The following is a 14,980-nucleotide window of genomic DNA, read 5'->3' as shown; positions in this document are numbered from 1 at the left end:
ACAGAAAATATACTTTTAAAAACATTAACAGGACTCCATAGTCATGTTCAAATAGAGCCGAAAACCGTTGCAGACAATTTTTCCTATTGGATCAAGTAGGTAGACATGGAGAAAGACAGCCATTGCGCGAGTAGGCCTACTTGTACTTTTGTACTGAAAAGTACATTTAAAAGTTAGTACTTAGGACTTTTACTTAAGTACGTTTTTGGTGTACAACTTTTACTTTCACTTGAGTATTTTTTTCGCAGGGTACTTCTACTTTTACTTAAGTACACAACTTCAGTACTTCTTCCACCTCTGTTCCTCATGATGATGCTTTGACATTCGTAACAAACATTCCACTACAGTTGTCCATCAGAGAGACAGAAACCATTATTTTACCATTCTTTTTCTTGATTTTATTTTGACTTCATTTTATTACAACACTTTATTTGCGTCTGTGTTAGTAGAAGCTGTTTTTCTTTTGCCATAATTGTGTGCATTGTGGTGATGGGTTTACTAGTGGATTTTTTCATACTTTAGAGTGTGTGTGTGTATTTCAGAGGTGGAGAAAAGGGCCGCCTAAGTAGGTCAGAGCAGCATTAATGTGGCCTATCAAAAGTAGAACGGGTGAAAGCGCACAGAAAAGCATCCTGCCATGCTCTGGGTCTCTCAAGCCTAGGATTGGTGTCGGGAGGCTAAAAATACAGACCTTCTTGTGCATCACATCACCCAACTCATTTTCAGTTCATATCGTCCCAACATCCATCTAGTGTACGTGTGACCTGAAGATACCCTATTATAGGTCAAGCTGGCATTGTGCCTCAGGTACAATAAATGGAAAATACATCTATCTCAAAACTATTGTGCAATATGAGACATATTCCCATATTTACATCCCCATGTGCATTTCACTGGTTCCATTGATGACCTGGCTGACTTCCACCTGGCTGACTTCCATTGATGACCTGGCTGATTGTGGACAGTAGCATGTTGTAAAATAAGTCCTATGGATTTGTTGGAAATGAATTACAGTGTGTGTTATTGTTGAGAAGTGTTAAGGACCTAATTATTTTGGTTCTGCGGTACTTGGTGTCTGTTTGGAATAGATGCTGTGGCAAGGCCTTAATGTGAAGCTCTCAGATGTAGTGTAACTTTCTTGCTGCTGCACACAAACCGCTAGCTGTAAATAAATAGTCATTGTACAAAGCCAAGCATGCACGTGTGTGCAAAGAAGAGGTTAAACAGCCATTTCTCTCCAAACCTACTTCTCTCAGTGCCTGGATTAAATAGTTTTTAGATCGACGGATTACACAGAAATCAATCACTCACCCCATATCATTTTAATCTCATCACTATTTAATATTTTCCGTCTCCCACTGTCTGTCAGAAGAGTTTTGTTTACTAGGTGTGACAACAGAAGTACACTGGATCCTGTCAAACAGGAAGTCTTAAGAGTTGCAGTCGATGCGGTGTAGTTCTCAGTTTGCGGTTTGATGTAGTGTCTTTGTATAACTATTGAAAGATTACTCCGGTCTGATTATTGTAATTGGTACATGTTTGAGCTTGACTCCCCAAATTCAAAGCAAAGACTTCAAATGTACCTTTTTGATTGTGCTATTTTGTTCTTTTTTATCCAAAAAGATGTTATGAAAAACCTTACCTTTAAATATGAACTCAATTCTTTTTGACCAAAGGATACATAAAGGCAGTTTAATAGTGATTGACTGTTGTTAGAATTTAATGAAAAATTGGTCTTTGAAAGTGTACAGATTGCCAGGATCAAATAACACAGTTTAAACAAGGCTAGATCACAGCATACTGCTTACATCTATTCCTTTGTAATCATAGCGGATCTCAGCTTAATTTCATTGTCAATCCTATCATACCATGGTGTCTCAGGCATGCCAGAACCCCCATCTACTTTGGCCCCTGTGCCCGAGCCCATTAGTCTCTACCGCGTGGCAGCTGTGCTGGACCCCAGGTGGTGAAGCCTCAGATTAGACAGACGCCACACAGTGTGTTCATTCCAATATGCACACTCCTGTTCTCCACTTGTGCTTGTGGCCTTGCCCCGCCTCCTGGCCCCACCTCTGTGGAGATAACAATAAAGTTTCCCAGCTGTCAACCTACAACAACTTTTGGGGGACAGTTTTTCATTCAACATCGCGATTGCAAATGAGAAAATGTGCTTTTGCAAGATATTGAATACATTTTCTGTTGTCAGTGACATCACCATGAGGTCACAAGCAGGCACGTGAGCAAGGGAGGATGGAAGTCTGCATATTGGACTTCACACACTGAGCTAGCATGGGGCAGCATGGTTACCAAATGACCACACTGCTGGATGCCTGTGATTGGCTCCAATAGACCAGTTGGGGCTGTGCCTGCCAGCTTTGTTCTTCAGGGTTTGCCCCAGCACCTTATAGTTGAACTATCAAGACATGACCCCTGTTATAAATATGTTGTTACCACAAACAACGACCGAGTTGTAATGTATTACTAAATGCTCTGTACATTGTCATAGTGTACTGTAGTACTATGGTAGTAAAGTCTTTTTTGATGACTATTACAGCGTCCCACTGATGGAGCGGTGCACATGATGAAGCTATGGTGGCCACCTTGACAGTAAACACCTCCCACTTTCACTAGGTCCCCTGAATAGAAGAAGACTTGTATTCTGGATGAAATGTCTCAAGTTACTTTACAAAACATTGCAGAAAGTATCTATTTTTATTTATTTATTTACAGTTTACTGTATATCATGATTACCGTAATGTCATACCATGCCTTCATACTGCCTAACCCCATACCCACCTTGACTCACAAATCAGGAAACATTGAGAACGCTGTTCCTCTGCTCAGCAGTATTTAATTCATATGGGCAACACTGTAAAATACAAAATAAAACAAATACATATGGGTGACACTGTAAACGGAGACACTGTGCACACAAATGTTGTCTTATCGACCAAGAGCCTTTTCACATGGAAAGTGGTGAACACACCCGATCAATCTGTCTGTTTATTGGAAATCAGTAATGTAATGGCCTTCATCCATCATCGCTGATCAATACCCATAAAGCCATTGAGGCCATGTACATGAGGCTGATCTTATAGCTGTAAGTGATGTACAGTAACTGTATTCTAAATACTGACTGTACTGTATGTTTCAAGAAACTAACCACAGCAAAGGGTCAGCTTTTGATCTATGGGAAACTGTGACTCATTTCTTCAGGAAGAGATGTTGGTGATGTATGCATGTGGTTTACCACCGCGCACCTTAACACGTTAAGACACAGTGTTATAAATTTGCTGTTACCAGAATGGCTATGACCAAGTCGTAGTGCATTACTAATTGCCCTATGTTATGTCATAGTAGTAGTACTATGCTAGTTAACTTTTCAATGACTATTACAGCGCTGCGTGCCAGTGGAGGTACGGCGTGCATTAAGGGGCTACGGTTTAGAAGTTGTTGGCATTTCTCTGAATGGTCTTGTCCTATCTGTCCCTGCTGAAGACAACATGTCCCATAATCGTCAATGCAGCTTGCCAGTTTAGTTCCTTGGAGGGGGAGGAAGGTGCTGCTAATATTCAGCAAGAAATCAATCGTTGTGATGGGATGTGATGTTAGGGTTTTGGAAGGCGGAGGTGTCATTGAGCAAAGCCAAGCAAAAGGTGCTGACGCTACAGAACCTGTCTGTCACTGTCGGCTGCTGTGGCACGGCCTGCGATCGATACCCGCGATTACTCTGGACTGGCTCCAGGCCGCGGTGTACCGAGCTGGGGTGTGGGGTGGGGGGTGGTGGGAGAGCGGCCTTGGGGCCTACATCGTTTAAGGAAGAAAAAGACTCCCAATTGGTCCGTCCGCCTGCCATTAGTCCAGCCTGATGGCCCCGTCCCCGTCTTCATCTCCTGCCTCCTTCTCCATCACAGCTGGCAGCTTGATGGTAGCACTCCCTCTGAAGGGGAGATGACGGATAACAGCAGCCATCTTAGCATTTGTTATTTTTTTCCCTCTTTTGCTTCCCTCTCCTTCTCTCTGTCTCTATCTGCCACTCTCTCTCTCTCTCTCTCTCTCTCTCTCTCTCTCTCTCTCTCTCTTTCTCTCTCTCATTCTCTCTGTTTGTCTGTGTCCTTGTTCATTTTATCTCGGTGAGATAAATATGCAACGGCAGCATTAAGCAAACTTCATCTTTGAGGACTGTGCTGCGGCAGCGAAGGCCTTGCCAGAGGTAGTGAGGCGTGCTGTCGCAATAAACTCGTGAAAGATAACACAGATCAGAGATGCGAGCGTTTTCTGGTGGGGTGGTTGAGGAGGATGGAGGAAATAGGGCCTTTTTTTCGAAATACCTTGAGCATTGACGTAGGTGCGTGTCCTTTTCGGCCGAGTACTCAGAATAGGAGATGTCGTCACAAGCATGAACACTTTTGACCACATCCAGCAGTGGTTTCATGTCGAGGCAGTAGTGTTTCACACAGCCCAAACAGAGAACAACAATGTTGAACATAGCAGCTGCCACACTGAAAACAAAAACAAAAAGACTGAGGAAGAAAAAAAAGATGGAGGTAGATTATTGTTCCCAACAACATTAAGTACCATGAGAAAATGATAAACAAGATAAAGAGCAGTATAGGTTAGGCTTGTCATGCGGGCCTATTTTAACAGTGTAGGTACTAGGCCATGTGACATTTATGTCAGTCCTCTCCGAACTGAAATGCCTTTTATACAGCTGCATGATGGATTGAGCAAAGTGGTAGCAACTTTGGGCCTTCACAATGGTGTCATGTCTAAAGAGGAGTAAAACATATTGATGAAAATGTATCTGTGTTGGTTTCTTGCATGCAAGCATTGACTTACTGCTATAAACAGACCTTACGCTCAGAGCATAGGTGTCAATATCCTACATGTCAGAGGTTTTCTGAACCTTCAACACCTGTGTCATTTTGTCAACCCTCTGCCGCATTCCTCTACTGCACAGACTCAGTCCCAGCAACCAGTATCTTCACAGATTGCAAAGATTCTGAAAGATGAAATATTCTCATGCAACCTGTCTGTCCTCCCTGGCCTACCTCATCATTTGTGGGCCTTATTGGGTACACTTGTGAGTTTTTGCAATTTGAAGAATTTTGTGTTTACCTTGTAACAAGCAAGGATTATTGGCAACAGTAGCATATCATGGTTGTCATCTTGCAGCCTTAGAAGTGTGGCCTTATTTTGGGCATGATGCTCATTTCTTTGTTACGGATTTATGAAAAGATTGATATACTGTACCTGACCAGGAGTTGGTTCTGAAACACAGTGAACACGTCAGGTCCCTGAACCTGACCTCATTAACGATACTTCTAAAGGTGGAATATTCTGGCTTACTCTAGCAGGGATTCTGAAGGCTGTTCAGGCTGAGAAACGACCAGTAAATATTCAGTTTTGCCCAAAAAATAGCATATAATGGTTAAGTGTTTACAATAATCATTGCATCTCAGTGTTTCCTGTTGAGCATTTGAGTCAATGTGCTCAGGGGCTTAGCTGTATTAAAGAATGAATGAATGAATGAATGAATGAATGAATGAATGAATGAATGAATGAATGAATGAATGAATGAATGAATGAATGAATGAATGAATGAATGTCTATATTGTCATTGTGCAGGTATAGCAACATTTGTTAAGTGCAGATGCTCCCTGTGCTTAGGTGGCCTAACTGTATAGTGCTGGCAGAAACCCTGTATGTTATTAGCTCTTATGATTTCACCTTGCAGCGGCTCCTCTGCAGTGCCAAGCTGTCACTCCATTGCTGGTGTGTCAGTCTTGTGAGTCGGCCATTTGTGTCGTGTCGTGTCCTGAGTCACCACTCAGCCTGTCCCGCAGTGTTGTCCCTGTTGAGTGAGGCGCGCTTGCTCGCTTGCTGAGTGATGGGACTTTAATTACGAGCAAGGACGGCTGATGGGAGTGATCACCGCCATCATTAAGCAGATTATTGCCATATCATTACGCTGCTTTTTTGCCTGGGTGGTGAGTCATCATCACTAACCAATAATGACAAAATCCATCAGCGTGATTGAGTTGGGTTGGCCAGCTTATTCGCACACAGCTATTTGTTTTGTCCTTCTACTATATTTATTATGTCGGGTGAAAGCGTTGAGCCGTCAGTTTTGCATTGTCTCCCTCGCCCCCAGTGTCCACACTGACTGACTTTTATTATTGTGCGGAGTTCATCGCACTGTTTGTTTCTTTTTTTGTGTGACATAACAGCCCTACATACAAAACAAGGGGGGGCGTGGGATTTGTTGATGAATAAGTTGCCATGGTAATCAGAGCTCGTGACTGAGCTGGTCCCCGAACTGGTTTGGTGAGTTGAGGTGAGCAGAGTTTCCATGGAAACGCCTCCAGCAAGGTTTTTTTGTTTGTGTTTTTGTTGTTCAAAGCTGTTTTGGTTATTGTGCTGAAATCTCCCTAAAGTGTGTGTGTGTGGTCTCTGCATTGCCTCACTATTATTATTTTGTTTGTTTGTTTAAACTTGTTTTGGCTATTGTGCTGTAAGCTGCCTAAAGCCTGTGTGTGTGTGTGTGTGTGTGTGTGTGTGTGTGTGTGTGTGTGTGTGTGTGTGTGTGTGTGTGTGAGAGAGAGAGAGAGAGAGAGAGGAGAGAGAGAGAGAGAGAGAGGAGAGAGAGAGAGAGAGAGAGAGAGAGAGAGAGAGAGAGAGAGAGAGAGAGAGAGAGAGAGAGAGAGAGAGAGAGAGAGAGAGAGAGAGAGAGAGAGAGAGAGAGAGAGAGAGTTTGCCCTGTTCATGTTTTTGTGCCTTTGGCAGGACTCTGAAACTGAGGCATTAACAGAGAGGTTTAGTCAGTCAGTTCCATAGCACGTGTTGTTCAAGTACTGTTAGTAGAAACAAAGATCAAGCAGATGTAAGGCATCTTAGACCAAGTAGCAAACTGATGGCTATTTCTAACTGAACACCACATAGAAACCAACGTTCAGTTCAGTTCAGTGCAGGCCTTGACTAGTGTGTCTGTCTATCCTAACGGTACCCCTGCCCCCACCCCTTCTCATGCCCGGCCTTCTCCGTTTTCATAGGTGGAACACAGCTGCTGACATTTTTAGTAGCGACTGCCATATGCTCCCAGAGCCCTCTGTGTCTATCTATCTAGTGTATCTATCTGCCTGGCTGTGTGCTGGACACGGCTCTCCTCTGTGGCCTGCTCCTCTTTTCTAATTCCCTTGGGTTGTTGCCACCCTCCCCTCCCATCCCGCCCTGTCACGTCATGTTCTGTCCCATTTTTCCTGTTCGGATCTCAAATCTGGGGTGAGTTTCTCAAAAGGGAAGTTAGCAACTTCGGTAGTTGCCAATGGGAAAATGCATTGAAAGCAACAAAGTAGCTAATGTAGTAAGCAACTTTGGTTTCGAGAAATTCACCCCTGGCCTGACTTTTGACTGATGGGTGTGCGCTGTGTTAGCAGATGCATTAACCAGGGGCCTATACTAAGAAGCTGGTTCAGGAGTAAACCAGGTTGAGTTAAGAGAGAAACCATCTAATAGAAGAGTCTGAAAGAAAATGAGGACTCCAGGCTCTTCTATTAGATGATTTACCACTTAACTTAACCTGGTTTACTCTTCACTTCTTAGTAGGCTTATGGGCCCCTGGTGCCTGACAGGGGTCTGTTGCTATTCATCTGTGTTCTTTGTTATTGTTGTTGTGCACACTGTTTCCAACAGGACGGTGGATCCAATGAGAGTGCAGTGGCTGTGTTGCATTGTTGTCCCATTTATACTTGACATTGGATGATGTCACTTGTTGCCAAGTGGAAGGTGAAGATTGTGCACATCCCAGGAAAAGGTGCAGGTCAAAGGCTGACTAGTTTCGGAGACTACTTAAAATCCTGTTTGAAGACTGTTGAAGTCGAAACGTAATCCAGCCATGAAATAATAAAAGAAAAAAAAGGATTAAGTGTGCAGTCCTCTCTCTCTGTCACTTGTTGCTAACACACTGAATTCTGCGTCCTGATCCATTGAAAAGTGTTTTTTTTTTGTATGGCCTTGAATGATCCACGGTGACCCGGCCTCTATTAAACACACCCACCATTGTACTTTGGGACGCACACACACGTGTGTTATCCCACCATTAGACTGTGTTTTGTAGCACTTTTTGTCTCAGGTTTCTCTTGAGAGTCTTAGGAGGCAGGCCAGATGGGTGGGGTTGGGGTTGATGTGACACAACAGCCACAATGAACTTTACCACACCAGGCAGCACAGAGCTGCACTTGACCGTGGGACAGGGCTGAGGGGATGGAATAATCAGGTGATGACATTTTTATTATGCGCTTGGCTGCGTTTACATGAGGCATTTAATCCCAAATTAACTCACTTTAATTCTGAACAAAGCTTAATTCTGCTTTGAAAGCGTCATGTAAACACTTCTTAACTCGCAATTCAAGGAAAGATCAAAGTAAACTCAACGGAACTACTTCATTCTGAATTTTTAATTCGGAATTAAAAACATGTTTAATGTAGTGATTATGGCGTTCTGTAAAATGTCAATTGAGAGAAACACTGCAGTAACTGAAACATACAATTGTGTGATGATAACATACTTGTAGATAACATAACATTATACAGTATGATAGGAGTTATATGTTAATGAAATGTCACATAGGTGTTTATGTCCATTATTCAACTAGGAAGTCATGGAGATTTATGGAACAATACATTGCAAAGAGCGAAGTAATTGTTGGAGAAAGAAGTGTGCAAATAATGCAGCAACAGAATGGGCTTTTTCATTTAAAAAGTCAAAGCGGAATGTTTGGTGAAATAAATGTGCTAAGGCGTGCTATGAAAGTATCCTTCATAAATCACTACTTCTTTTTATAAACCTGCCGTGACTCATTATACAGTACAGAGTGCAGGGCTTAAAGATGTTGATCTGATGTTCATCTTTTATAAAGCAAGGCTGTGTTTTTTGGGTGTGAAATGACTCTGGGGTAATCCAAGCATTGATGCACGGAGAAGGGTGTTATGTAAACACTGAACAACAGAGGAGAGGTTAGCACCAGCTGTAATTCACCGTCTGATTACCTCAGCTCAGAAAGGTAAACAAGTTCTTCTTGGTAATGGAAAGAAGCAGTGTGGCAGTCAGGATTCCCTTACCTAAAATACCCTGGGTGTAAAAATGAGGGGTTGCTAGATAATATATATTAATGTCAGCTGTATAGGTGATGAGCTGACTAGACTATAAGAATGCCATGACACAGTATTTCACGTGATGACAAAACTCCTGAAGGATTTTAAGGTTTTATCTCAGACAAAGCAACTCACAGTTATTTTGGTACAAGGTATGTGTTACTATCCCTTCAATTCTACTACAATTCGGCTACTGAGCAGCATAAAGGGCAGTTGTAACTGATGTAGCAAGTCTCAGCTGTTGCCTCTTCACGTGTACAGTACACTAACACTCCACATAGCCTCTGGTGTTGGAATGTTTCAGTGTACAGCTTGAGGCCTCCGCGTTTTTGGATAACACTGAAAGATTATTCTTGTAAATTTTTTTCCTAACTGGTTGGATTTGGGTTCTGTGGTCTATATCTAGTGGGTCTTTTACGGTGGGCTTTGAAGTGCCATCTGCACTCGCCGTGTGCGTCGCAGCGCAATTTTCCTGTGGTGATGCTTCAATGACTCATTTGTTTATGAATTCCAAGATGATGATGACGACTGTCCAAACTCGTAGCGGCACAGCCCCTTTTATTCACCTTGATATAATCCAGCACGGCAACATTTTTTAGTCCCTCTTGTCATGTAGTGAAAACGGGCCTTATTAATCAGAGTGGTCTGAAGATGAAATATTCACAGAGCCCACACACACACACCCACCACGTCCAGCCGCAGCAGCCTGCATATGGAGAACGCGCAGGGCCACGCCCCTACCGAGAGATGTTACAGTAGTTGTTTAAGAAAGTTGTCCCTGTAAGGGATACTTTTCCTCTGATACATATGATACGTTGCTTAGGAAAACTCCTGTTAGAGTAATTGGACCCCTCAGGCTGAATTCAAAGTGTCTGTTTAATGAAGACATGTGTCTGCTCATTAGCGACATGTGAGGCACTTTTCCCCACAAATGATTTGAGTCGTCCTCTGATCATCTGGCGGAGAGATGCGCCGCTGCAGCAGGAGAGATGGGAGGAAGTTAAACGTTTTTTTTCATCTATTTGGGTATGGTTCCATACTGAAGAACAGTAGACCACCATTGGGAGACACTTCCTCATCCCTTTTCTTTTCTTTTTTCTTTTTAAATATATATTCTTAGGGGCTTTTATTCCTTTTAGTGGAGCAGCTACAAGGCCAATATGGCAAGAATCGTGCAAATTATGATACAAGCATGAAATTTGGCAGGTATGTGCCAAAGGCCCTTACAATCAAATCTACCCGATTTGCCACTTGAAATGGTGGCCATTTTCCAAGATGGCCGCCAAAAAATACCCCAAAAGTTGATTTATTGCAAAGAATTGACATATAAAATTATGATACAAGCATGAAATTCGACACGTTTGTGCTCAAGACCAGCATAAATAAATCTACCTGATTTGCCACTTGAAATGGCGGCCATTTTCCAAGATGGCCGCCAAAGAAAACCTCAGAAATTGTTTTTTTGCACAGAAATGACCAAACAAATTGTGATACAAGCATGAAATTCGACATGTTTGTACACAAGACCGATGAAATTAAATCCACCTGATTTGCCACTCAAAATGGCGGCCATTTTCCAAGATGGCCGCCAAAAAGACCCCAGAAATTGATTTATTTCATCAAACTGACCAAGCTAATTATGATACACACATGAAATTTGGCATATATGTGATCAAGACCAATACAATCAAATCCACCTGATTTGCCACTTGAAATGGTGGCCATTTTCCAAGATGGCGTCTGTTGTATAGAATTGCAAATGTGGTCTAAATTGTTCATTATCCTTAATTCAGATGATGAGGTGATACAGATGTGTCTCCAATGTCAAATAAGCCCTTATAACATACTAATATGTTGATAACATTCCAATAACGCCATTTATGCACCCCCACCCCCCAACAAAAAAATGACTGCTAATGACATGCTAATAATGCAATGACAATGTGGTAATAATATGCTAATTCATGGTTTTATCGATGTTGCTCTTACATAATGTGGCGATGTTGCTCTAACGTGGCGGTAGCAAGGTAATAGCTAATAATGCCAGTTCTTTATGCCGAGGGAGGGTGGTGCGTGATGATGCTACTAGAAAAATCCAAAATTAGAGATGTACCGGATCCAAGATCCGGTTCCGGATCCGGCAGGATAATAGGGTTTTTCAGACTATCCGGATCTGGCAGGATCTTAAGCAGTGGATCCGGTATCCGGCAGTTACCTAAAAATCAGGATCTGGGGCATCTCTAGCCTAGGCTTTTCAGTCAGTCTTTCACAACCCCAATCGCTGCATGGAGTGAAAGCCCTTTGGAAGCGGCGGTTGAAGGCAGTGTGGCAGTAAGCCAATGAGTCTTGAGTTTGAGTTTGCGCCAACGTAATAAAAAGGGCCCACGTGTGTGAGTTGGCTATGTGTTTAAACCCTTTCGTAGGATCCGGGTTCTGGATCTGGCAGGATCTTAAACGGTGGATCCGGTATCCGGCAGGATCCTAAAATTCAGGATCCGGTGCAACTCTATCCAAAATAAATAAAATGTAAAGAAAGCTGTTGAGGCATCAACATAGCTACATCCTGATGAGAAACAACAGCCTAAGTGAACATAGAATCCCAGATTCATGAACACAACAACTCTGGTTTATTCATCAGTGCAGTTTTACCCAATGGCCTTATGGAATAACTTATGAGGACTTATACTTTATACTGTTTTATGGACATTTGTACAGTTATAACCCCTTTGCAAAGACCCTACGTTAGACCCGTATTGTCTTCAAAATTGCAGTGATCTTTATCTTGAAGTCTTTATCTGTTACTGAAGGCTCTCTTTACAGTTTTTCTCAATTGGTTTTGTACATTTCTCACAACAGAATAATCATTCTCAAAAACTTCTTGTTCAATTGTGACTTCTGCTGTTACCTGTGCACATGGTAAAATAATGTCTTAGCAATGCTGTTGATGATGTTTGAGTCTTTCCAGCAAAGTGTGAACGGGCCTGTCTTTTTGAGGAGGTTAGGAGTCTATTGCTGAACCTCATTTCACCCCTTGAGGGCTGTGTATAGGCCTACTCTCTTTGCCGGCTGTCGCCCTGAGGTCAACCCAGACTGTTTTGATTTTTGCTCGATCTGGTCTGCGCTGTGAGAAGATTCAAACTGCCTTCAATACAAGGAGTAAACTATACATGTCTGTTGCCTTGTAGCTACACAGCTACACAGACTCAACGACACTGGAAATGAAACATGCAATAAACGTCAACCTTTTTTTTTTGATTGCACTATCCACCGCGGTACTTTGAAGCAAGGAAGTGGGTCATTGTCGAGAACAGGTCGCACAAAGCAGAATGAACTATGGAAACACTATTTACTGTCCCGATATAACTTCAGCATCGTAACTTGCAAGTGCACGTGTTGTCTTTGGTTCGTGTAAATAAATGAAGCTACAAAGCATGAGGAACTTATTTAATGAACATCTCATAGTCCGTAGCCCAGTGAAGGTTAGAACAAGGAAGTTGCTGTTTGTTCTCGAGCACAGAGCAGCCTGGTCGAGAGGACCAATCACAGCGGCTCTTGCTGCCGTTAACCGCGTAGCTGTCTGAGGGGCAGTCACATTTTCAGGTGCACACCAAATGACAGCAGGGGTGGTATAAAAATAACTGCGTGGCTGTCTGCATCATCGCACAGACAACTTTGATTCTGAGCATAAACCAGGCTTTAGCCCTACGCCTTTCCCCTTACCCTAAGGGGAAAGGGCTAAGGGGTGTAATGGGATTCACCCTTAGTTGTCAATGGGGGGAATTAGTCTATTCTATTATTTGATAATAAGGGGGGGAGTTGGGAAGCTTGTTATGAGGTCAAGGGGGCATTTGTTCACAAAAGGTTGAGAACCACTGCTATAGCTATTCTAGCCCCCTATAGTGTATAGTGCTTTTATCAATTTCTTCTCTGTGTAGGATAATGCCCCCTGAAATACACTAGCACCTCCTGCCATATTACCGTAAATTTCCAAGTGGCCAGCAAGTCAGGAAGATTTGATTATATTGCTCTATAGCACAAACAAACAAAATTAGAAGCTTTTAGCGTAATTTTCTTGCTGGATTCCGTGCTAAATTCAATCGTTTTGGAGCCCATATTGTGAAATGGCTACCATTTCAAGTGGGTAAATCAGGTAAATTCTATTGTATTGTTTGTTAGCACATTTACACAACATGTCATACTTGTATAATAACTTACTTGGTCAACTGTGTGCAAAAATTCAATATCTATGGTATGGTAATCTACGGTATTTTCGGCGGCCATCTTGAAAAATTGGCCACCATTTCAAGAGGCAAATCAGGTGGATTTGATTACATTGATCTTGTGCACATTAATGTCGAACTTCATGCCTACATCATAATTTGATTGATCAATTGTGTGCAATAAATCAATTTCTGAGATCTTGGCGGCCATCTTGGAAAATGGCCGCAATTTCAAGTGGCAAATCAGGTAGCTTTAATCACATTGGTCTTGAGCTCATGCATGTCGAATTTCATGCTTGTATTATGATTTGCTTTGTCAATTCTGTGCAATAAATCAATTTCTGAGATCTTCTTTGGCGGCCATCTTGGAAAATGGCCACCATTTTAAGTGGCAAATCAGGTAGATTTAATTGTGTTGGTCCTGAGCACACACATGTTCAATATCATGCATGTATCATAATTTTATATGTCAAATCTATGCAATAAATCAATATCTGGGCTCTTTTTTGGCGGCCATCTTGGAAAATGGCCGCCATTTCACATGGCAAATTGGGTAGATTTGATTGTATTGATCTTAAGCACATACCTGCTGAATTTCACGCTTGTATCATAATTTGCACGATTTTTCCTGTAGCTGCTCCACTAGTTATTTGATTGGACAGTCTGAGATGGTGACAGGAAGCGAGTGGGAAAGAGAGACGAGGTGGGATCGGGAAATGACCCCGGCCGGAATCCGGGTCCCCGTGGGCTTGCCAGCCCAAATGTGGGGGGCTTAGCGCACTGCGCCACAGTGAACCCACCCCCCCCATCCCTTTTCAGTGTCAAGTTTTTGTGTGTTGTTGCGGAAAATGTTGTGTATCTGACACTCTCCAGAGACTGAACACATAAAGCAAGGCAGTCACACTTTTTTCTATAGTTGCACACCTTGTGCTATCAAGTGTAGTAGATATGGGTACCTGTACGCCGGCGTCATATACAGGACATAATGGGAATGTTTAAAAGTGTCAAAACATATTGTCAATGTCAATGTAGAGAACGTGAACAGGAACAAGAGGAGGAACCATTGTCTTGTCACGCAGATGCAACACTGGTTCTCTTCTCCCCATTGGTTCTTTCTGTTTGTGGGAAATATGAGTTGTATTCTTAAGCCAGTGTGTGGTTACTCTGTTAGGTAATTGTTGTATCTTGTGTCTGCAGCAGTAGCCATCCAAGACCACTCATCATCAACACCTTCAGCTATCACTCCTAATCACTCTGTCACACAAACCAATGGCTGCTAATGTTTCCAGCCTTGTCATGGTGAGATCGTCTGTCTAAATCTTGCCTTTATTTTGTTCCCCAGGACACTCTGTCTCTCTCTCTCCATCGCTCTCTCTCTCTCATCATTTTCTGAGCTGTGACCACCCTGATGATGATGATGATGATGGACACTGCTGCGTCGGAGGAGGAGCCAACCCCAGGGGCCTTAGGGGCCACCGCCCCTCCCAAAGCTCCAAGCCCGCAGAGCGAGGCGGTGGCCAATGACCTGCAAGAGCTCTCCCTTCAGCCCGCCCCCAACCTGCTGCCAATCATAGAGCGGAAGAACGGTGAGTTGTGTCGATTGACAG

At 42.8% G+C, this 14,980-nt stretch overlaps 1 protein-coding gene across 1 annotated transcript in view; it reads left to right on the top strand.

Moving 5' to 3' along the window:
• Positions 1-14,980, top strand: part of mrtfaa (myocardin related transcription factor Aa) — a 67,765-nt gene that overhangs the window by 992 nt on the left and 51,793 nt on the right. Inside the window, exon 2 of the mRNA XM_063223028.1 lies at positions 14,716-14,959. Within this exon, the coding sequence (XP_063079098.1) occupies positions 14,782-14,959 (178 nt within the window). The 5' untranslated portion in view covers positions 14,716-14,781. The remainder of the gene's footprint in view (positions 1-14,715; positions 14,960-14,980) is intronic.

This window comes from Engraulis encrasicolus, chromosome 2, assembly GCF_034702125.1.
Source record: "Engraulis encrasicolus isolate BLACKSEA-1 chromosome 2, IST_EnEncr_1.0, whole genome shotgun sequence".
In the NCBI taxonomy this organism is placed as follows: domain Eukaryota; kingdom Metazoa; phylum Chordata; class Actinopteri; order Clupeiformes; family Engraulidae; genus Engraulis; species Engraulis encrasicolus.
Note: the sequence above shows the minus strand (reverse complement) of the source record. Positions and strands in the feature narration are given on the sequence as shown.